This window comes from Rhinolophus sinicus, chromosome 7, assembly GCF_057876585.1.
Source record: "Rhinolophus sinicus isolate RSI-liver-muscle chromosome 7, RSI-T2T, whole genome shotgun sequence".
Taxonomy (NCBI): Eukaryota; Metazoa; Chordata; class Mammalia; order Chiroptera; family Rhinolophidae; genus Rhinolophus; species Rhinolophus sinicus.
Window position 1 is genome coordinate 7,723,086 of NC_142507.1, and position 25,708 is coordinate 7,748,793.

Here is a 25,708-nt window from a genome sequence, read left to right on the forward strand (position 1 = left end):
TTTCGAAGTTTGTGAGAATGTGTTCAAAGTTCTTAGGCATCAGGACTCTAACATTTGCTTTGTGTTCTTATTCTGGCTTTATCTGAGGGAAACAGAAAATATTATTGGAAATCTAAAGAACTTATTTAAAATTAGTTACAGCTCTTCGTGACTTGGGCCAAGTCAGTGCATATTCAGTTTTTTCCATCTGCAAACTGACTGAATGGTAGTTAGATGAACACTAAGACATTTATCTAATACACCATTAATCTGTGAAAAATGTAAATGTATACACATACATAAACTCACACACAAAATAGGCAGAGGTTGCCCAACCACAGTTCTCAAAGGAGACTAAGATTTTGTTTTGTTTTGCTTTGTCTATTAAAACTATATCAAAGTTATGAGCCAATTTCCAGCACATATGTTCTGGATAATATTATCATAATTATTTCCTTCCATTGAACCTCTCAGCGGTGCCAGAGCAACAGGCCAAGTAGGAGCAAAAATCGTACTATTAAGTAGTAACAACAGTCTGCAATTCTTTTCTTCCTCTAATGTACTATAATTGAAGCCAATTAAAGACTTCTGGTGGAATTCTTTAAGTTAAAATAAAAGTTATTTGTATTTAACAGCTATAAATGAACACTCACTTCTCAGCCAAGTGCAAATACAGGATTGGGCTCGTTTTTCTTACTGCAGGGTCCAGTGGGCAGGGCCAATGTCCAGCATGCGTGCTGCCCAGCCAGGTGTGGGCAGTCGAGGGACTGGTCGGGCCACAAGCTGGGGCTTCTGGGGCACACATCCTGCAGCCAACGTCCAGGGTACCCCACAAGAGAGGTTCCTGTTCCCCACAAGCCAGATCTCAGGAGCTCCTTAGTCTTGGCACCGAAGGCAGTGCCAGTAAGTCAGCTTGTTAGGGACACTGGGCGACCTGAACCCCACAGAGGCCTGCGTGTCTTCTCAGCACAGTGCCATAGGGAATGGCTCAAATGACCTTCCGCAATCCGCGTCAGAAGTGCAGCGAGGGCACCGCGGGTCCCAGGAAGATGGGCTGCTCGCTGCGTCGGCCCCTTGCGCTTGCAGGCTGGGGTTCTCGGATGCAGGAGCACAGGTGAAGCGACCTGTGCGTGTCCTGCGGACTTGGCATCCGGGATCCGTGGACTCGGCCCCGGGGTCTGAGCGGTGCGGGACTAAGCCTGGCCACAGGTGGGGGCTGCTCGTGGACACGCCAAGATACTGCACGGTCCACCCTGCTCTGCTCCAGGGCTGAGTTGCTCCAGCCCCTGAAGCCAGATCTCGCGGGATCTCGAGCCAGATCTCGTGCAAACAGAAGCCTTTCCCGAGCTGCCCAGAGCTACGTGGGAGGGGAGACACCGGCCAATCGGCTGCCAAACAAGCCCCACGTGGCCCAGCAGGACCAGGTGGGGTATGACAGTGATCACCTTTCCTGACTCTGAATCAGTGAGGAGTGGGGGGAACCGCTGGCCCCAGAAACATTTCCTGGTGGAGGAGGGCAGCCCTGTGCAACAGGCCGAGAGGGCCTGATGCCTGAGGGCAGGTGCCGGGGCCACCTGCACTCCCGCTGTCAGCGAGAGCCAGGATCCAGGCTCCCTGGGGTCTGTCCTGGGACTGGGGCAGGTCTGGGCCCTGTAGGGATGGATGGAGCCTCAGGCAGGGACTTCAGGGGGACAAACGTGCTCCCAACTTGCAGCCCTGTGCAAAACAAATGACCGTTCTCCTAAAGCCAGATTTCAGGAGGACTCTTCAGTCTTGGCATCCAGGGCAGTGTTGGGAAGTCCGCTGATTTGGAGACACCTCGGAGTCCTGCTTCCCACAGAGGCCTTGGGTGTCCTCCCAACGCAGAGCCATAGAGGGGTCTGGCCCCAAGGACCTTCCTCCGCATTAGGAGTTCACTGGGGGAAACTAACGGCCCCAGGAACGTGGCCTGCTGGGTTCGCCCGGGTTCTGAAATTTTCATGGGGTTACCTTGAATATTGGCTTAATACCAACCTATTCACATAAAGTAAAGCCCCCAGAGACTGAAAACGAGCTATCTGAGAAGACTTAACTGTTTCCAGAGCTCAGGAAACAAACAAGCTCACGTTAACCTGAGTTGGAGATTCCTGGGAACACTTACTAGACCCCAGATAGATCAGACCTTAGTATGAGACTATACTATCTTTGCATAGTGATAAAAAGAAAATCTTAAAAGTTGCCAGAGAAAGAAGGTGCACATGAATACAAACAGGATTGCAGAGGTCTCAGGAAAATACCTAAGTCAGAAGTCAATGAAATGACATCTTTAGAATGCTAAAAGCAAACAACACAGGATTCTATACCCAGTGAAAATAATTCTCAAAAGTGAAAGCAAAATACTTTTGAAGAACACCTGTAACAATAAATTTTGAGTGGATAAAAATGAAGTAAATGGATGAAAATCTATAATTCAAGTATTATCATAAGAATCCTAGATCGGTAATGTTAATGTAAAATAGTCTCCTGAACAAAATTGTTACCAGAAATTTTTAAATAGATTATGTGTTGAAATGTTAATTTTTGGATGCTTTGAGATAAATGTATTATTAAAATAAACTTAATCATTTTTCTTCTATTAGTGTAGTTATTAGAAAATTTAAGATCATATAACTGATCTTATAAATTTATAAATTAAATTGTATATCACATTACTTAATTTATATAAATATAAGCATATTTAATAATTATATAAATTATCAACTAATTATATTAATTAATAATTATATTAATTATATATAATATAATTATACAAATATGTATAACTAACTATATTACTTACATATTTAATTTCTATAGGGCATTACTGGAACAGAGTATCCAGAAATAGACCCACATATATATATGATCAATTTATATTTAACGAAGTATCATTGTAATTCAATAAGAAAGCATAGTTTTTTCAACAATAGTACTTGGAAAATTGGATATCCATATGAAAAAAAAACACTTCTACCCTGACCTCATACAATGGACAAAAATTAAATCAAATGGATCACAGACTTAATCTTGAAATATATATATATATATATATATATATATATATATATATATGTATATATATGTGTGTGTATATATATATATATACACACACACAATACACACATGAGTATACACACACATATGTACAAGTACGTATGTATATATGTATATATGTATGTATAGGACAAATAACATGAAATGTAAAGCAGTGTATCCAAGATATATTCAAACTTTTACTATTATAAATCAATAATAAAAAATCTAATTTTAAAAGGCAAAAGATTTGAGTAGACACTTCACAGAGTAGATATACTTCACAGAGTAGATACACAAATGACACATGAAAAGTATTAGTCATCAGGTAAATGCAAAGTAAAACCACAATGAGATAACACTACGCACATGTTGAAAATCTAAAATTATCTCTAACAAATTTTCTATGTTTTCCATTTCTATACATCTCTCAAAATTCCTACTTTTAGACCACATCACACTTTTGAAGCATGTTTTCTTTCTCACTTCCTGAAGTGCAATAGCTAAGTCTTGGGTATTGTAAACTCTTCCAAGACCTGTTAATTTTCATGTTCTCTGTTTCTTTTCTATACTGGCCTATACTTGTTCTAGGGGTATAGTATCATCTAGATTCCCCTTAGGGATATTAATGATAATATTTTCAGAGGTACTCTTCTCTGAAATGTCTGCTTCTAATCTTCTAATATCAGTTGATGTGATATTTGCTTATCTGTGCATATGTCTGTTGATCCTTCTGTCTGTTCATATATAAGTTTGAGAAACTGGTTTGATGAATGTAACTATCTCTTATTGTCAGCCTGTTTCCTGAATGAGAAGGGTCTGACTTCAAGTTCTTTGTGTGTGGTGGAATGTTGATTACTTGGACTCATTTGAGGGTATGTGGGCAGGTTGGGTGGGGTTTGAGAGTGAACAGTGAAGTCAGGGAAGCCCGGTGAAGGGAAATAGAAAAGCTCCTTCTTCCGTCAGTTTGGTTTATGGCTCCACCAATAAGAAAGGCCCGCTTGTTAAATGTAGCCTTCCCTTGTGCAGGTTCTGAACTGAGGGCCCATGTGCCATCCGTTTTATTTCTTCATCTTTATTATCCTTTTAATGAATTTGGGGGAGGGGAAATATTTAGTCTATTGTCTTGAAAAAGCAGTCCACTAGTTCAAAATCTATAGAACACAAACCTCATTCTTTTCTGGTGTTCCCTGAACCAGTGTTCTTTTTCATCTTGTTGGCCACTTCTAAAGGAAACTAATTCTCTAATTTCTCTTCTGAATATCTTCCCACATCTAACACATTTTGCATATTTAAGGATTATAAAATTTTCTGCAATAGTATTTCTCAGCCTGATGTGGGAGGAATTAGTGAAGTCATTCACAATCTCCATGGAAATATCTAGCAGGGGTGATCTAGCAGCAAGAGCATGGGCTTTGGAATTGGATGAATGGAGACGTGAGTTACGTATCTCAAACTCAAGAGCCTAGAGAACATTGCTTAACCTTTTAGAACCTACTTTCTAAATACATAAGTTTGGAAAAGTAATCTTGTCTCACAGGTTTGTTGTGAGACTCAAGTAATAACATGAAATGTAAAGCAGTGTTAACACATAGTTGGTGATCCATACGTGTCATTCCCTCTCCCCTGTCTTATACAATCATCTACAATCCATGCTTTAGACATGCAAATCATAGAAGAATCAAACTTTTTAGATCCCAAGAACATTAAACAAAACTCTAAGATTGGTATTATTATAGAATGTATTCAAATCGTTTGCTTCTCTGCTCAAACTCTGAATACCTGAGTGTCTTTCAAGCACATTAATATGTGTCATGTCATAGGATTACTCGATTTGGGCATCTCTTTGAGCTGCAACCCTTCCCTATTTACTCGCACTCATCCTTAAGAGCTAAGCTTTCATGTAAATTCCTTGGTAAAGTCATCCTTCCTCTCCCCAACTAAGTCCCACTTTTAAGTACTCCCACCATACTATCAACATTTTCTTTGTCACTGCAGTTCTACAACTGTCATGGTTTGTAATCATATTATTTGTGGGATTGATTAATATCTGTCTCGTTCACTAGATACTAATTTCCTGAGGGCGTTTTTTATTATAAGCCTATCTACAGTGATCAGCCAGTCCTTAAGCAAATTCGAGGAACTCTATATTTTTGAAAGAAATGAAGCAAAAAGCTTTAGGAGGGGCTATTTATTTGTGTTTATCGTTATATTGTTCCTAACCAAGTTGTTCTCATATGGCTTTAAAAAAAAAATCCTTGTTTGAGCATAAGGGCTCAATCAGGTTGGGATTTAACATTTCCAGTATTATTTTAAATCAGTTAATGCACTTTTAAATATTTATTCTTGATTTGTGCTTCGTTTTCTATACATGCTCTTTCTTAAAACTGAGCTTGTCAATCTTGGCCTTGTATAGGCTCTCTGCTTTTCATCTTCATCAACATAGTCATACAAGTCATTGACAATTAATTATGGATTTAATTAGAATTTTTTAGTAGTCATGAACAGTTTTGTTTTCATAATTTAATGGTCTAGTCCAAAGATGTTTGCTTATCAGCATGAGTTTACACTCTTATTATTTTTGTGGAATACGACACAGGGATTGAATGGTAAAAGCAAAAGAGTATCTAATTTCTACGCATAATAGCAGAGTTCTAAAGAGTTTGCCTGCCTTTTAAAAACCTCAGACCAATATGATTTAGCCTTTAATTCCAGCAAATTAGTGAAAGAGGATCAGATTATTTGGCTAAACTATTTCCTCAGCTCCTGAATGTTATGGCCGCAGGGTTGAAATACCACCTCAGATAAGTACTTTAAATTAACTCAAACAATGTAATTCTTTGTGCAATAACTTAGCTTAAACCCCAAATCTGAAGTTTGTTATGTTTGCAAAGGATAGCTCTATTTCTTTGCTTAGCTTACCGTGCTCTTCAAAAGAGTTTACATTTCTTTTAATAATATTAGAAATCCTAGAGAACATTCAAGACTTTAAAATAAAATATTGACTAGAGAAGGACACCATATAATATACCAATTACCTAACAGATTGGGAAAGAATTTTTTGGAGAATTCTTCTTTGCTTGAACTAAACAGATTGTTTTTATTCGATATGGAACATTAAAGAAATAATTAAAATGTGGTCTGGTAAACTTGGAAAGCTAAAAGAATGATGTTGATACTATTTTATAAGCATTGACATCTGTTTTAAATCCACATTTAGGATGTTTATCAGTAAACTACTTTCATTAGCTGTAATGTGTTATTTTTGCTACCATAATATGCAATAATACTCACTTATGTTATCAAGAATAAAGTCAGGGATTGTTGAATATTCATTTAGTAACATTGACCTATCATTTACAGATGATAAAAATAACTATCCTTGGAGTAGAGATATCAGTAAAGAGTATTATTAATCTCCAGGAGCTTATCCTTAAGTTTAAGAACTAAATATGATACAAAGCAAAATTTAAATATTAACATGATCAAATTAAAAGGGCATATTAAAGAGCATTATTTAATTCTTACCAGGATAATTGCAGGCGAATTCCTGTAAGAGTTCACATTTAGTTAAATGCTGAAAAATAACTGGTGTAATAGATGTGTAGTTTCCCCAAGGTAAACAACAAAAATAATTATATTAATAAAAACAAACATATGTTTACCACATACTATGTGTTTGATGTTCTTTTAAGTACAGTATACATAATACCTCAAGTAATTCTTAGAGCAATCCCTATGAGGTATTATTTGTCCCATTTTCATGTGAATAATTGAAGCATAAAAAGTTGAGTAACCATTCATCTATTAAAGGACACTTTGGTTGTTTCCATGTCTTGACCACCGTAAATAAAGCTGCAATGAACATAGGAACACATACAGCTTTACGGATGTTTTCAGTTGGGTAGATACCTAGAAGAGGGATTGCTGGGTCATATGGTAATTCTATTCTTAATATTTTGAGGAAACTCCACACTGCCTTCCATAGCGGCTGCACCAATCTGCATTTCCACCAACAGTGTATGAGGGCTCCTTTTTCTCCACAGGCTCTCCAACATGTTATTTGTCTTATTGATGGTAGCCATTCTAATTAGTTCGAAGCAATATATCATCACGGTTTTTGTTTGCATTTCTCTGATAATTAGTGATGTTGTGCATTTTTTCATGTCTATTGGCCATTTAGAGAAATGTCTGTTCAGGTCCTCTGCCCATTTTTTAATTGGATTATTTTTGTTGTTGAGTTATGTGAGTGTCCTTCAATAGATGACTGGATAAAGAAAATGTGGTATATATACACAATGGAATGATATTCTGCCATAAGAAAAGATGAAGTAATGCCATTTGCGACAATATGGATGGATCTTGAGATTATTATACTAAGCGAAATAAGTCAGACAGAAAAAGTAGAGAACCATATGATTTCACTGATATGTGGTATATAAAACTAAAAACAACAAAGGAATAAGACAAACAAATGAAGAAACAAAAACTCATAGACACAGACAATAGTTTAGTGGTTACCACACAGTGAGGGGGGAAGGGTGATAGATGAGAGTAAAGGGGATCAAATATATGGTGATGGAAGGAGAACTGACTCTGGGTGATGAACACACAATATGATATACAGATGATGCGTTACAGAATCGTATACCTGAAACCTATGTAACTTTACTAATCTTTGTTACCCCAATAAATTTTAATTAAAAACAGAAAAAGAAAAATTGATCTTGAACTGGGTAACAGGAAAGAAATAAAAAAGTTGAGTAACATCCTCAAGGCCATACCTTCTGTATAAGATCATAGAAAAGCAATATGGAACAAGACCACAGAAGTCTTTAAATGCTTTTTATAAGATGGTTTGCTTTTCTTAAATAATGGTAACTTATAGCAGAGAGTAAGTAATTCCAGTGACAAAATTAAGGATGAATTGAAAAGGGATTGAGAGGAACAAAATGAGGAACGTCCAGTTGGAGACATCGAAATAATATGGGAAGTTGACGATAACTATCTAAACTAGGGACAAATATTAGAATCCTGACAGAATTGATGGGGTTTCCCCATTGGGGGGGGAGCAGTGAAATAGACGATGAACCTCCATAAAGTCTACATTTCAATCATGCTATTTAAGAAGGCGTAATGTCTTTTGGACAAAAGCATTTCCACAAAATCTGCTTTAAGTTTTGAAATTTTTATTAGTGTATAAATGCTTAAGTTTTTATTACCTATGTTTTGAACCATTTAATTTCTGGCCAATACTTGATAACTGATCATGATGTTTTTTTCACAATTTGCTCGCCCGCAGCTGTTTGTATGAGTCCCCTTTTTTTTAATTATCCATCTCACTTGCTTTCCCTGATCTCTAAATGTAATTTATCTCTTTTATCGGCTCCTAAACACCTACTCATTTACTTTCTAAAAATATTTGAAGTATCTATTTTCTTGTCAGTTCTTTTATAATCACTTTTATCTTTCAGATTATTTCTCATTTAGAAATTCCTCTCTTGTTTTACACAAATTGTCCCTTAGTATAATGCTTTTAAACTTACGACTGTCTTCTCTTTCAGATACAAATACCTAAATAATTAGGTTGACTTTGCAGACTTCTGGTATTAAAGGTATTATTTATATTAATGTCAATAACTCAATTTTTTATGAAATTTATTGGGGTTACAATGGTTAGTAAAATTATATAGGTTTCAAGTGTACAATTCTATAGTATCACATCTATATATCACATTATGTGTTTACCACCCAGAGTCAGTTCTCCTTCCATCACCATATATTTGATCCCCTTTTCCCTCTTCTACCCCCCCCCACCCTCTTACCCTCTGGTAACCATTAACCCAAATTTAAAACACAATAATTTTGTAAATTAAAATGATTTCTAAACCAAAATAAAGACGCAAAGGAGACTGAAAATAATACTTTGAAACACGATTAATTTTAATATGTTTACAGGTAAAGAGCAAATTCATCAGCAGAAAAAAAAAATTACCCAAATTAATGTTTTACAGATTTTTATTCTCAAAGCACAATACATTTTTCATAGAAACAAATATATCACCATTATAGGTACCATAATATGACAACAATTATACACACAGCCATTTACCATTAAAGAAATCAGTGGCAATGGTGATGCAATATCATAGTTCATCTTCGTTAAACTTTCTGCTATTATACTTCCTGGCCTGCAGGAGTGTTTGCCAGAATACAAAAGAAAATGTGTGACCCCAGTTTGAACAATACATGGAAAGTTCTGGCTGCCTATACGTCCCCCTTTGTTTATTATATGATCTCTAGGAATGTTTTCATACAAACCACTCTGACTTCCTTCCATTTATTATTCAGGCCATTCCCAAGGAATCAAAGAAATACAGTATCAGGACTTAATATCCTATGTGCTTAAATTTGGAAGAGAAAGACTATACAGGTATTAAGTGGAAAATAATTTGAAATTATTTGGAGTAGGTAATGGCATAGCATTAAACTGGGGGAAATGTTATAACATGGTTACTTTAAGTTTTAGAGTTACTATTTTTGTTATTAATATTTTTAAATGCACCAGATCATTATCTAAAGGCCATTCACATTCAATGTTTAGATTCATTTTATTAGTGGCATATACAAAGCACCATATAACATAATATATAAAAGTAGAACAATCATGACTATGTAATTAACTGTAGAAATAACTGCTAAGAAAATATAGCAATATTTAACACAGGATTTCTAAAACCATTACATGTTCATTACTTTTTCCAAAGCGAATAATGTCCCATGTTTTATTTTATAGACTTTGTCTATCAAGATTTGTATGCATTTGGCACTTTTGGGGGCTGAAAATAGTTGATATCTTCTGTACAGTAATGTTACAGTTTTATACAAACTTCAGAAATATGGCATTTGGAATAGTCTTTACGATGCTCTTCCAAGTGTTCCATTTCACACAACAGCAAATACTCTGAATGCCTTTCCTCCTGGAGGATTCTGCAAACTGTAAAAATACAAAAAGGATATTGATGTCATCTCCACATGTAATTCCTCAAATAAATCATGCTTTCCTATGACAGTCCAGAAAGCAGCTCTGTGAATCCAGATGGTCAACTTTCTTAGGCTGCCATAATTTATAGTTATTGGAAAGCTTGAGTGAGAATGACATAATTCTTTAAATCTTGGTTGTATGCTGGGCTGCAAGTTTACTAAAGATATTTAAGGTGAATGATGGTAATAATAGTATTTTACATAGAACTTCAAGGATTCCAGATCATGTTTTTATTTATTACCACCTTTCACTAGAATAAAGCAGAGTTAGGCATCTGCTATTCAGTTTTACTGGGGAAATATCGATCCAGATTTACTACTGACTGGCATGGTTAAAAGTTAACTGCAAGTTAAAAAGATGGTGATACTTAAGCAATACTCCATATAATACTATAATTTACTAAGGCTGACAAGATTTAAATTTTATTACTATCATACTTATTAATATTTTTAACATCTATGGTTTCAAGAAAAATCTTAGAAAATTTAACAGTCAAATCTGAAAGGTGCTAAGAATTTTTTTTACTAAAATGAAAACAGAGAGAGAGAGAGAGAGAGAGAGAGAGAGAGAGAGAGAGAGAGAGAGCAGTCAATCTTATTTTGGAGGTATTTTAAAATAAAAGTTAAAAGCAATGCAGAATCATAGATTAACCCTTTCTTAAATTATTTATATTTTATTTGGCAATATCAATCAAGGTATGTTTTGTTTAAATGCCTAACATTTAAAACAGATTAATAATGCTATTAATCATTATATATTCTACTCAAATTTAGACTTTTGAAATCTTTACATTTTTGTATAAAATTTTATTTTCTTAATAACCAAAGAGGCTTTAGAGACCAATACAATAAACGCTGAGAGAGACAAAGTGCAATTCCTTTTATATATTTATTCATGTACAAGAAAAGGGGAGAATTTTAGAGTGAAAAAGGATGAGGATATCACAAATGTGCACACACAACAAACACATGCCAGGTTTTTTTATATAAGCAGGTGGCCACTCAAAAGCCATTTTTATTTACAGGACAAAGACTGGCTAAGTGCTCTAGAAAGTGAATGTGTTTGGTGTGTTTTTTTTTTCTTTGTTCACAGTGATACACTGGGAAAATGCATATTTCTGAGCCTACAGACTTACCACTGAACCTGACCTCTGACACTGACCCCTTATATGGTCTTGGGCATATCACTTAGCCTCTCCAAGGCTCAGTTAACACGTCTATAAATTAGGATTTATAGAATCGACTTTATAGGGTTATTGGCAGAACTGAGCTAAGATACGTAAAGTATCCAGCAGCGTCTGTAAAATTCATAGCAGGTTCTCAAACATCATCATTCTCAGTTTTCTTAGGCTAGCACCTATCATCTTATTGTTTTAAAAAGTTATGAAATATGAGAGGTAAATGAGACCACATCAATCAGTTTAACTTATAAAATTTCATACCAGATTCTATAACTCGAGAATTTATTTTGTACATACATATCTGCTTAAGAAGACTATAAGCCAGGTTGTAGAAAAGCCACTTTCTCATGAATGGCCTCTTAATATTGTCTCACCTGAAAATATGGTAAATGCAAATCTGTCTTTTATGAAGATGGCACTCGGATGGTTATGGGGAAGGCAGATACCCTGCATGGTATATATCCTTTGGTGTCTTTTAGAGAAACTGTATGTGTGAAACTTCCAATAACAATTTGAATAACTCAGTAAATACCCAAAAGTTAGGGATTTTTCTCTATCTATACACCATACCTGGGACTTAATATTACTTCCACAAGTACCAGTGATTTGAAAAGTCACTATCGGTTCTTTTAACTTTTATTAATACTTCACTAAGTCACATGAATTTTCTCAAGCCACCAAAATATATGAACTCATGGGCCAGATGCTATGAGATGACCTGAAAGAGGTCATTTATATCATATTAGGCATCAAAACGAACATTTGGTTCTGGGGAAAATCCGACTCATTGTCTTTGTCAAATACTTTGCCAGATAACTGGCTGAGAGAAATGTTCAGTGCCTTGCTCACCTAGAAAGAATTACATATAAAAAGTTAATCCAGAAATTTCAAAAGAGGATGAAAGCTATTTCCTTATTATAAGATCAATTAACAAAAGAGTGGTTCTGACTTTAATCCGATTTTCATTTTGATTATTATGAGCCTGCAGGAGACAGGCACCTCGGATACTGCAGCTTCTCCCATCTCTGGAAAACCTACACTGCTGAAAACACAGTGTGCAAAGGAAACACTGGCTCAAACACGCGACTTCAAACCCATCGTGAAGTGGTTGTTAGGCAAGCATAAAAGATAGTGTGTGTGTGTGTGTTTGTGTGTGTGTGTGTGTGTGTGTGCGCGCGCACGCGCGCTTTAATTTACCTTTCTGAGAATATGCCATTCTGAACCGAAGCGGTGTAAGTCCTTCTTTTGTCCACAGGCATAACATCAACATAACCCCCATGATTCCGAACCACCCCAGCGTGTACTGCTGCTCTGCAGATACTGGACACCTGTAGGGACAAGGAACAACCCACCATTAGTGAGTTCTTGCGCAACTGGATGGCTTACGTTTCTAATTGGCGGAAGTCACATCTGTCTCTATGTGGACACTCAGAAAGCAGATACAGGATGACGGCATAAAGGAATGCTACAAAAGTCACAAAGTTAAAGGCAGTTCCGAGCAAGTCTGAAGACAGATCTTCAGAGTGGCTGCAATAGTAAGACCCCTTCACCATCCAATCTAACAAACACTTGTCTGTCCCGACAACAGGATTTTTCTGTTATTGAAGCAATGAAATGCAAATGAGCTTTTATCTCTTCAAGGGCCTATGTATCCTTAATTTCAACCTTTGCTAGTCCCTATTGGAATCACTCTGACCCAGTGTTCACAGGCTGGATTATCTGTATCTCATTTATCTTCTGTTTTTTGACTTAACAACTCAAACATAGTTCCGTGTATCTCTACAGTCCATTTTTTCTAAAATACAGGCATACATTAAATGGGAAGTTTTTCTTATTAAATAATATATCCTACTCAGAGAAAATTTACCCAAAAGAGTACCCACAAAAGCAAACATGAAGAACCATCACAGCTTCCACCGAGATTTGCACGTCTGCCACTCTGGTTTGAATGGACTGACAAGGAAAATTTTGTGATGACATGTGCCAGTTACATTATCTGAATTGAATGGGATTTCTATGGAGGAGAAAATTATTGTTTCAGGTCCAACACTTGCAAATGTTTAAAACTATTCACTTCTAGAAGTCAACTTTTTTGGCCCATCAACATCTTCTCTAGATTTTAACATTTGCTTTAATACAAATATTCTACCGATATTTGTCAATAGCGGAGCACAGCCTGAGGAAATCCCACAACATGAAAGGAACTGTTTCAGTACAAAGTGGTCCCACCTCATTTCCCCACAGGTCTTCTCTGATCCCACTGGTGCGTTCTTATCTGGATGCACAGGGGAGTGACCTACTGCACTTTTTCAAGTTCACATAAGCGTGTGCATGTTACATAACCTTGCTTTATGAGTGTGCTCTGACACTTGTGGCATCCTTCAGTATTTATTAGATCTGACAGCCCGAGTGCCAAGCAGTTTAAACTTTTTCATGTTTTTGCTCTATTACAAAATGCCATATATCTGAAACCTCATATCGTGACCCTCAGGAGGCATTTTATTCACCATTTAAAGTCCATTGCTGAATATTTGGATCCAATATAGTTTGTAACACATGGAATTAAAAATAATTCTGTACACATTTCAGTATTTATCTTGCGCTGTTAAAAAGGTATCATCAGCATTTTTCCCAAGGCAGTAAAAGTGCTTATAAATAACAATTCACTAAATCCAAGCCCTTAGTATGTTTTGAAACTGTTCTTTTGCCAATAACTATGTAGTCAGCAAGCATTCCTATGAGTTCAAATGTCAGAAGACATTTTCTTTTTATCCCCACACTTTATAACAATTAACACATCACAAAAAAAAAAAAAGAATTTATCTGTGAGAACAGTGGAACATGTTTAATGAATGCAGAAATTAACTTCTGTCACAAATGGGAAATAAAAGCAAAAGGAATAAAATGTACAAATTGGAACTCTATAAATGGAAAGAGAGAAAGAGGAAGAGAGGGTAAGGTAGGGAGGCAGGGAAGGAGAGAAAAGGAGGGATGTTGGAGATTGCTTCTTGTCCCTCCACGTTGTATTTAAAGAGCTAATGTATTTTATAGGAGGTGGGAAGACTGGCAGATGATAATTGAATCTCTGACTCTGTCTGCACTTAAAAGTAATAGTAATCTTTATCTTTTCAACTTACTCTCAAAAGGACCTACATAATAATACACAATTACCTACCCATTTCTTTGAAGTAGGAAGATAAAATGATCTCAGGATTTAAGTTCTAACAAACCATCACTGTAGCAAAGAAATAGCTTATTGGTATAGAAGTGTATAGGATATTTTGAAAGATTTTCACCAGACATAACTAAAATTAAAAGTTTTGGTGCTTAACGGGACAATCTGGAAAGAATGATTTCTTTGGAAATCTCTGCTGATTCTAGATATGCTCATCCATATCCACTTACTCATTCATTTTTTTTTTCAACAAATATTTATGTGCAAGGTGTTTGCTTAATTTTGGATGTTACTCTGTGCTCTAGGTTCTGTAAAGTCAGGAAGCCAGCCTGTCTTGTTCACAGCTTGGCACACATCAAATTGTTGATGACAAAACGATGCATGAAATGCCCAGCTGCTTTCTTCAAGGGGTTGAAAAGTTAACAAAAGAGGTGGGGAAACAATCATAACACCTCACAGAATCGGCTAACTGCTAAAAGGAAAAAACAAAGTCATAGGGTTGAAAGAAGGGCGACGTCATCCTTGAATTAGGAGATCTAGCAATACCCACTTCACAGAGAAAGTGGCAACAATTTAGGACGTGACTTTGACAGACAGGAAATGAGAAAAAGGATGTTTTTAAACAGAAAAAAGAAGACAAGAAAAAGCATGAGGATTAGCCAATTAAGACACCAGCAGGACATTTAAGCTACACATAGGAGAATTGCAACGCTGCAACTTGGGAGAGAACTTAGACTGGAGAATAATTTCAAAGGTAAAGCTGAACTGAAAGAAACCTGGACCTAAATGAACTCACCCAGAGAAATAAGGTGGTGATATACATATTTCAGGCTTCTTTTCAGGATCATATTTCCATAGTTCTCTATTAACTGTGTGGATCAGAGTATATTTCCTGTTTGTTTTTGTAACTCGGGTTTAGAAATCCGTAATGGCTTCTAAATGTCTGCCACATACAATCTGAATTCATCGATGTGCATTCCGACTCTCCACTGACACGTTTCACGAGCTGGATCCCTCCACCCCTCACAGTAAACTGGCTGCAGCCTCTTTTATCTTCAGTTCTCACCAGCGCAGACAAGCAAACCTCTGTGCTGGGCTCACTTGCAGCTCCCATGCTCTCACCTCCATCTCTTCAGATGCCACTCATGCCACCTAGAATGTGTCCCTTCATCCTCTTCACCAATTCACACGTCAAACCTGGCTCAGAAGCACTTGTCCATTCTGAAGCCATCACAGCTAATATCCCTGGTCCAGTCCCAGGAATGTCATACATTCACATCCCCTCAACTGGTTTCCTTTTGTATGTTTTCTGTTTTGGATTCTATGCGGCTTTTTAAATGCCCCTTGGGCAGTGAAGATACTGTTCATACATTCAGCAAATTCTTAATTGTCCAGTTTATACTTCAAATACTGAAGAACCCAAAGGAAGATTAAAGAAAAGCAAACTGCATTTTCCTTCCTAGAATGCCTCCAGACTATTTCATTAAGGGTCTGATGTAAGACATATGGGTAGGATATAAAGAAAATTTTAGTCAAAATAAACTATTACGCACTCATGTTTACATACGGATACTCATGTCTCAGTGTTAGTGGTGATTAACTATTCTGAGAACATGTTTATCAGCACAAATCTGTTTCCCTTATTCTGCACAGTCGTCCCCACTTATCCACGGAGGACACGTTCCAAGATGCCCAGTGGATGTCTGAAACCGCAGATAATACCGAACCCTATATAACCCCTGTATTTTCCTACACATACGTGTTATGATCAAGTTCAATTTATAAATTAGGCACAGTAAGAAATTAACAATAAAACAACTATAGTAAGATACTGTAATAAAAGTTATGTGAATGAGGTCTGTCTCTCTCTTTGTCTCTCTGTCTCTGTCCTCAGACTATCTCATTGTACTGTACTCATCTTTTCACTTAAGGAAGTACTTTCTGGCATCTTTTTGACATATGCAAATGGCCAGCACCACGGCTCTTGTGCTTTGGGACCCTTATGAAGTAAAATAAGGGTAACTTAGACATAAGCACTCTGATACCGGGACAGTTGATGTGATAACCCAGACGGCTACTAAGTGACCGATGGGTAGGGGTGTCTACAGCATGGAGACGCTGCACAGAGGGAGGATTCACACCCCAGGTGGGACAGAGCAGGATGGTTTGAGATTTCATCACACGCCTCAATGTGCAATTTAAAACTTAGGAATTATTTATTTCTGGAATTCTCCATTTAATATTTTTCGGACCACAGTTGGCTGCCAGTAATGGAAAGTGAAAAATATGGAAAGTGAAACCACAGATAAGGGGGGAATACAGTATATAAACATACATATTCACATTTAAATGTGAGTGTGTGTATATATGTATGGAACCTATGGAACCAATACATACATACATACACACACACACACACACACACACACACACACACACACACACGAATGCTGAGAGCTGCATAAATTAGGATACTTACATCAGAATAAACTCTAGTTCCAATAACTCGAGCATAGTGTGGATTTGCCTGCCTACAGTTCCGAGGGCAGTATACTCTGAAAAATACGTACATATTGACAAATATTAAGTAGCTGGTTATTTCAGTCTTTCTTATTGGTAAGACTAAAGACACGCATACACAATAGCAAAATCAGCATTCTGAACCCTACTCATTTTTTTGCTTCTGAAATAGGTCAATTGTAAAAGCCAGGCAAGAGACACAATTGCTTCTGCTTCACTCACTATCCACTCCCAGCTTTTGGCACAAATGTGTTTTTCTTTTTCAAAAAAGTTAACTGGGACCTTTCTAATGTAGGGATTCAAAGCAGAAAGAAATATCAGAAAGTATTTCGAAGCATCTGGGAACTTGGGACCCATTGTGTCAGCAGAATTTAGTAAACAGACAACTTGGAAATTCTGAATCATTGCCTGACTCATACATCTCATAATTTCTTTACTGTACGTTCACATCTTCAGTATCTCATCCAGTTTCATGGTTTTAATTATCATCTATAAACTGTTGACTTTCAAATTTACATCAATAGTTGAGACCATGTCTCTTAGTCATAAATTTCTATGTCCTACTGCTTATTCCATATCTCCACTTAGATCTAATAGACATCTCAAACTTAACATGCTTGAAGCCAAATTCCTAATCTCCTCTCCCAGCCCCCAAATACGTTGTTTCTGTAGGCTTCCTACAATAAATGGCAACTCCATTATTCCAGGTGCTCAGGCCAAAAACCTTTATTCTATCCTCAATCCCTCTCCTTACCTCACATCTTTCAAACCACCAGCAATTTCTACCAACTATAAATTAAATATACCCCAAAGCAGAGCACTCCTAAGCATCTCATCACTGTAACTCTGGACTCCTGCTTCCTACTTTGCCCCCTCCAATCTACTTTTTGCACACACTTATATTGAAGCACACATGTCCACTCATAGCATTCCTCTGCTTCAAATACTCCAGTGGCTTTCCATCTCTTTCAGAATAAATGATTAAGACCCTTGTAGTAAGTCCTGCATAGCCCATCCTGCATTTCCTCTCTGACCTCATGTACTATTCTCCCACTTTCTCATCCAGATGCAGTCACAGTGGTCTAATGGCTATGCCTCAGGGCCTTTGCACTTACTTTCTCTCTGCATGGAATGTTCTTTCTGCAGATACCCTACAGCCTACCTTATTGACATGTGACTGGTTTAGCTAATTTTTAGACATGTTTCAAAAGCTTTTTATTTAAACATATCCAATTATCAGTGTTCAACCAATCACATAATATTGAAAAATAATCCACTCCCAGAATTTAAGAAACTGTCATGTGGCACTTCTTTTTTTTTTTTACTCGATTGGCTCTTCTGAGTTCACTCTTCTCTCTCTCTCTCTCTCTCTCTCTCTCTCTCTCTCTCTCTCTCTCTGTCTCTCTCTCTCTCTCTCTCTCTGTCTGTCTCATGCACAAAACTGGAAAAAACATAATTCGCTTTACATAGTAAATCAGTCTCAACAAAATGCCTACAGAAAAATCACTGTTTGATGAAAGTATTCATGATTTTCCTAAAAGTTCTGAAAAAAGTTTATTGGTTTATTGGCAACTACCTTTACCAAGTGAAGCAGATCTTCCTTAAGATAGCTTTTAAGAAATAGTGACATTTCTTATTTAAGTTTCTTATTTCTAAAATAGGTATAACACCGTACACTCTAGAGTATATATACTTTCTATAACATCTAAACCACAGCTATTTACATATAAGTAATACATGAATCTGAGTTTTTGTAACTTTGAATTAAAGGGTGATTTTTGTAAAGACACTGTTGGGGCTTTCTGTAGGAGGAAGGGTGTCCCCAGTGGCTGTAAAATTTTCTCCTTGTATTTGGGAACAGTTGGGCATTCAGTGCCCACCCTATGGTGGTAAAACCACCTGCTTTGCCCTTAGCATCGTGCTGTGAGGGCTCAACCTTGACCTTATTTTTATCACTTGGTTCACACTTTGAGATCACATACTCTTTGAATCCTAGAGACACCACAATTTCAGGCAAAAACAGTTATCACAGGATAAAAGCACCTTCTGTGTTCGCTGGTAAAAAAGAATGAGCGAATTTAGAAAACATTACCTTGGGCAATGGGAAGCAGGCTTATGAAATGGACAGAGCTGTTCCACAGTTGTTTCACAAGTGACAGCCTGAACTGAGGAATTAAAACACGGGACAATAAGCAAATTATTTGGAAACAATAACGTGCAACATAGCAGTAAGAAAATAAGATGAAAAAAAGTACTAACCTGTTACTTTAGAGACTGTGAAGGAATTAGCTGACTGATATTTGCTGAAAATGAAGAAAATGTCAATCATTTTCTAATATGCATCATTATCAACGTAACTTAGGGCATTTTTTTAGGTCTATGAATATTTTTTCTTAGACACTTATTTAAATATCTAAATAAACAGTAATATAAGAACACATCACCTGTTTTATGCTAAATCCCTATTACTTTCAAGTCTGTACCAAATCAATACCATTCTTACTACTAGAAGATGATTTATTTTCATTATCAATCTCAAAAACTTATAGATAATGTAAAACAATATACATTTATATCTATATCTCTTTGTTTCCTATTAAAATTAAAACTATCAATATATCAATTCCTTATCACCACAGAAACAAACTACTTAATCTTTCACAATAATACAAGACAGTGTTATAATAAGACTACTAAATAATAAGTACCTTAAAGGAGTGTGCATTATTCATTCCCCCTAGTAATTAGTAAAATGTCTACAATAAATGAATTATTGCTCCTCACTAAATAAAAAACATGAATATAAGAATACGTATACCATTATATATCAAAAATTTAATTGGTTTATCTATATCCAAATTTTCTGAAAAACCTCTATGGCAAAAGGTAAACCTTATTTGTGATGGTACTTTTAGTATGACGTACCCTGCAAATTTCAAGAGAGTTTCCATAATAAACATAGTCAAAAACTAGGTTAAAAGAAAAAAGTAAATAAAAGTAAATAGTAGGATACATGGTTTTTAATCCAGCACCCAGCGTTTGGCTTCCTAAAACTAATAACTAATATTTATTCTTTACTCAAGGTAGTTAATAAATATTTGCTGAATGAACCAGTCAATAAATGTTTCTGTAAAACTTTCACTTGAGAGTAATGGCTAGTGGCTGAACACACCAAGTCTTCAAACAAAATTGCATATATAGGAGATCATTCTACCAATTTGCAAGGTTTTTAATAAATTCTTATTTTGAACTCCATCATGACTGGAATTTCATGCAATTGTGCATTTAGAAAAGAAAGAAACTATGTCACATTTCTTAAGAAAAGGCATTCCATATGAGGTTAAATAATGTTTTTTTTTACATAGAAGCAGGAGACACTACAAAGATATTTCCAAAACCCACATTTTTCTACTTTTTATAGAGTATATATGAAAATGCACAGTGTTTTAGAATAATATATTTAGTGATTTTAACATGAGAAACATTTTAAAAGGTAATCAATGTTTTTATGTTGGGTTAAATTACATTTAAACCGGCAAAAGAAAGGTGACATAGTATATTACATATTTAGAGATTTTTCAGAATGCTCTTTTACCTATTAATTTATCTTATTAACAACGTTACTGTGGTAGGAAATAAACTATTCTCCCTAAACAGAGCAGTTACCCTTCTCTGCAGTATTTTCTGCTATAGCTGAAAAGCTTATTGCTTCACATTGGAAATAACTGTAAGTTTGTACATTCTTGATGAAACTCTAGAAAATGTGGAATTTCAGCATGCTCGTTGTGAGAAAAAGACTTCAACTTTAATTTAGATACTTTTTCTTCTTTTAATCTATGGAAATCTAGCTAAAAAGCTAAAATGAACCTTGAAAATTACCAGGTTCTCTCGTGATAAATCAAATTCTTTCATGCTTTGCTCTAAAATAATCTATTACTTCACTGTTACAATTAAAATCATCTGGTCCAAAAGATCATTCGGGTACTTACCCAATTGTTTGAACACCATTTCTACTGGATTTGATGAAATAATGTTTTCTTCCTTGTCTGGTGATATCTACCCAACCACCATCATTGTCTATTACACCATAATGAATTGCAGCTCTACAGATGCTGGATTGCTTGGTGAAAAGGAGAGACAAATATGTTAAAATATTAGAGCTCTGCACAAAACACAACTAGATACTATCTCTATGACTTTAAACAAATGAATTATACTTACATAAATTATTATGAGTTATACTTACATAAATTATTTTTCACGTTAAAAAATCAAATATTATACGAAAGGGCTCTACCCCAAACAATTGTATTTATAATACTTACCATTTCATAATGGACACTGCCAATAACTTTCGCTTTACTATCCAAACAGCCAGCAGGGCATTCATATCTAAATGAAAGCAATTGGAAACAAAATTTAGTTTCTCTGCATGTCAGTATAAACTGAAAATAGTTCTTATATTTTGTACGTTAATTTTAAGAATAATAATAAACATTACCGATTGCAGGTCGTTCCTTTGCACTGATCCCTTAATCTTACTTCACAGGAAACAATTTGGGCTAAAAGGAAAAAAAATAAAAATAAAATAATAATAATAATAATAATTTAGATAATGTAAAAGGTGCTATAATTCTTCACATTTAGTGTAATGCCAAGCTTTTACCATTCTAAAAATATTAAAGCTAATTAAATATAGATGGATATATCACCTATGGGAACTTTAAAATTTTTGTAAACAAGGCAGAAGTCTTACACATTTGCTGTGTGCTGACAACTTCGTTTATGTTACCGTCATCAGCTCTTGTCCGAACGTGGGTATCATGTACTTGTGACTGCTGCCGTTCAATTTCATTGGTTTCTTCTTCTCGAGGAGTGTAGTACCTGTCTGATCCTTCTGTTAGAATGGAGTTAAGAAATATGAATCCCATTCTAAATGTGCACAAATGATCAACTAATGGCATACATTTCCATGCCTGTTGAACATTTAAAACTAGAAAAATCAGTACTGTTTTTTGGCACCGGTTTTGGCTTAAGGTGGTGACCTCACGTACTCCATTGGTGTACATGAAACATTCATATAGACTTTTGAGTCCTTGATTTAATTGATGCTACCATTTGACTAATATTAAACGGAGTCATTTCTAAACATTGTTTATATTTTAACATGATATCAGTGATTGATTTTCATAATGGCACTATGAAGACTACACAGTGATCTAATAAAGTCAGGGCTTAGTAAATTTGAATTTGTTTTCCCAAATGAAATCATATTTGTAATATTTTCAGGAGAATCACATTTAAAATTCTCCCATAGAAAAAAACTCAGCTTAAAGAAGACTTGATATACCCTTGTTATTTATTACAATATCAGTTTCCCTGGAAAGGTTTTTCTCCTTCAGAAGGAAATTCAATGTGCAGAAATTGAAGCTTGACAATGGAGAATAATTTCAAACTTTGAATTGAACAGTTTTTTTCCAGGTTGGGTTATATCAAAGGCTTGACACTGGCACATTTTGGAGAGTTGTGTTATTTTTATTGTGTCTAAGAACTTAGAACCCAGAAAAAGAAGTATGAAGTCAGAGGAAAGTCAGTTTTAGTAAAATATAGTGGCCATTGGTGAAGCGGCAAGTAGGTAGGAGGTTTGGGGGTAAAGAGAATTGAAAACAGACTTACACACAATGAAAAAAACACTTCCAGAAATTAAATGGCTCATATAACAGAGTGAAATATATGCCACTTCTTGTCTGCTCATTATAGCTAATGAGCATTGAGTCATTAAGGGGGGGAAAAAAGACGCATCTCCTGTATTCATTCATATATTTTATAATACACTCAGTCTACATTAATCTTCATTTAGTCATCATTAAGAAAAAAGTACAAGAAAGTCAAAAATGTTCACCTGGATGCCCAACAAAACCATGACAACTTTCACAAAGCTTTGTCATATGCATTTTATCTTCATGTGCTATAAACAGGACACCCTATTTATACTTACTTTTTAGGTCATCAAATGCATTTGAGAGCACTACTGTTACAATAGCTTTATAATACTATTACACTTTTTTTCTTACTCTGGCATGAGAAATTGTACAGTCTACAGTAAGAAGCAGAGAATCAGTACAATTCATTGAGTAAGACTCAATGTAAGACTCAAGTAAGACTCATAGATAGGTATTTTGGCAAAAATGTTTAAAGTTCTAAAAATAAATTGTATTAAACTGCCAAATCCTTTAAAAATGATGAGTTATGAAAATAACTCAGTCAACACTATATCAAGATGGCTTTTAAGAATGTAAATATACTTGTCCCTTTGGGATAAATTTCAAATACAATTAGAAGTCATCTGGAATAATCATGAAACCTTCCTTTAAATATATATTGGTATAAAAGGCATTAATATTATAAATATTTTTTTAATATTCTAAATGGCTTCAAAATATTTGAAATAGAGTTCTAGAAATTTTCTGGGCAATAAATAAATATTTTGTTCTTTTAAAACAGAAATTAATGCATATGTTGGATTAAAATATCACTCATACTGAATATTACGACACAGTAGCACATACCTTTGTAGCACAGATTTTCTCTACAGCCTCCTCCAAAACTAGGAGGACAAGCAGAACAGGGCCTTCCGTGTTTGTAGGGGGCATGGCCCCACCAGTTTCCCCTTAAAGAGATAAGCACTCTTTTAAGAGGTAGTGTAATAGCATCATTTCTAATACATTGCAAAATACTATATAGGAGTCTTCTAAGTAATGATTTTGAGGTATAGATTTAAGATATCTATGTTTTTTATCACAGAGTCCTTTTGGCTACTAGATTTAAATATAAATCGCTGCCTCATTCTTTTGAAAATATACTAAATAATTTGCTAGGCATAATGTTAAAAATTACAAAATCAAACTTTTGCAGAACACCAAACTCTGCTATGCGATATTCATCTATATTCCATTTGTTTTAATAAAAACAGATTTTAGACTCAGTTATAACCCTAAATGCATAGAACTACATAGACACACATTTCCATAAGTATGGCTATATAATATGTTCAATGTCATCATTTGAATGGTCTGTACACAGGTGAAAATGCATTTCTCGGTTAATCTATAGCTGTTCATCTCTAGTAAACCAAATTTATGCAATATGATAGTGCAGTAAAACTCAAGGCATAAAAACATGAATCCTGTCGTCACAAAGATCATATTTTCAACTGCCTATTCCTTTTAATCACTGATTTTATGCATCAGGCAACCATAATTATTGCCATATTAAGTAAACTGAGTTCAACCAATATACTCAAGACTACACACTGAAAATTAATAAATTCAAGTACATAAAGTTTTTAAGAAAAAATTGTTAAGAAAAATTTACATATGAGAGTATTGTTTTGTCTACTTACTTTGGGGAATAATTGCACACCAAGTAGACAGCTTTGGGCCATATCTGCCCCCAGATGTTCATGTTATGGCATAAATTAATGGCACAGCCTATTCTGCTACTTGTGGCCCACACAACCTACATTAGAGAAAAGACAGGCTCAAAAAAAAGCAAGTTGTGATGAAATAAGACACAACATATCTGAGCGAAAATGTGCAAAACTGAAGTTGAGAAACATTTACCATTCAAGTGAAATGAGGCAATGTCAAAAAGGATATTTTTCCTGAGACTTTGAGAAGTGTTTAATTCAATTAAAAGAAGAGCTCTACAGCTCGGTAACTCTGTCTGGCTACAAAATGTAAGCATCTTCAAAGTACAAATTTACTAAATAATTCAAAAGTTATCCTCGCAAACCTAAATTCTGTGTTAGTATTTCTGTAAAACTTAGCTAACAAAGGGACAGAATTTCTCATCTTAAACAAAAAGTACTGGAGAAAACACTTAGGTGTTCAAACGTATCATTATACAACATGATATTTGCATTGTACCAGTGGTTTTTAAGGAGTTTAATACTGATCTTAATCTCGTCACAGGCAAAGGCATAAAGAACAATCGGTCTGCTTTATATTCACCAATAATCAGCCATAGAACTTCCAGGAACTCAGATCTATGCTGAGCTCATATCTAGTCGAATCTGCCTTTAGTTGTGTGATTTCGGTGTTGGGAACATATCCAATACCAAATATGTACACTATTGAAAAAAAAGATAAATGCTGCACACACGGAAATACCAAATGTCACTGGTAAATAAAACTATGTTTTTAATCTCTGGAAAATAAAAGACTAATGACATCTGATTTAAAGATGGTAACATTCTCCCCATTTGCATTATTGGACCTGTACTATAATGTTTCATATGTAAAATCATTGCTATAATGTCTTTTTCAGTAGGTGTTTGGACATTTTCTTTCTGATTATTACTTTTATTGTTTACGGAAATTTCTAAGCTTATTCTACATAAATCAATAACTATCTAATTTTTTAATAGCCATACCAAAAAACATAAGAAAGTCACAAGTTGAGTAGCTTAAGTTCTCCCATAGTTACACCAACCCAACTTAGAGCAATAAAGTGTACCATTCCGCAAACATACCTGTGTGTAATGAGTGCAGACGGGACCAGAACATCTGAATGGACAGTATGGATTGCACTCATGTTCATAGGGGTAGCTAAAGTCTCTCACTTCATCATACCATGCTTGTACGTGAAATGTTGGGGGCCTATACCTATTTGAAATGAAATAACCATAAAGAGCACGTAAAGTTGAACCACATGGAAAACCAAATATTGCAAACAGATTGATCAAGTTTGGTAAAGA

General features: G+C 35.4%; 1 protein-coding gene across 1 annotated transcript in view; it reads right to left on the reverse strand.

The window, feature by feature from the left end:
• Positions 1–8,952: 8,952 nt before the first annotated feature.
• The window catches only part of CRISPLD1 (cysteine rich secretory protein LCCL domain containing 1), a 39,682-nt gene continuing 22,926 nt past the window's right edge, over positions 8,953–25,708 (reverse strand). Inside the window, exons 4-15 of the mRNA XM_019725209.3 lie at positions 25,484–25,616; positions 24,353–24,468; positions 23,520–23,620; positions 21,707–21,847; positions 21,452–21,512; positions 21,276–21,342; positions 20,940–21,070; positions 19,210–19,253; positions 19,043–19,115; positions 16,910–16,985; positions 12,453–12,583; positions 8,953–10,027 (exon numbers count right to left, since the gene is read on the reverse strand). Coding sequence (XP_019580768.2) covers positions 9,976–10,027; positions 12,453–12,583; positions 16,910–16,985; positions 19,043–19,115; positions 19,210–19,253; positions 20,940–21,070; positions 21,276–21,342; positions 21,452–21,512; positions 21,707–21,847; positions 23,520–23,620; positions 24,353–24,468; positions 25,484–25,616 — 1,126 coding nt within the window. The 3' untranslated portion in view covers positions 8,953–9,975. The remainder of the gene's footprint in view (positions 10,028–12,452; positions 12,584–16,909; positions 16,986–19,042; positions 19,116–19,209; positions 19,254–20,939; positions 21,071–21,275; positions 21,343–21,451; positions 21,513–21,706; positions 21,848–23,519; positions 23,621–24,352; positions 24,469–25,483; positions 25,617–25,708) is intronic.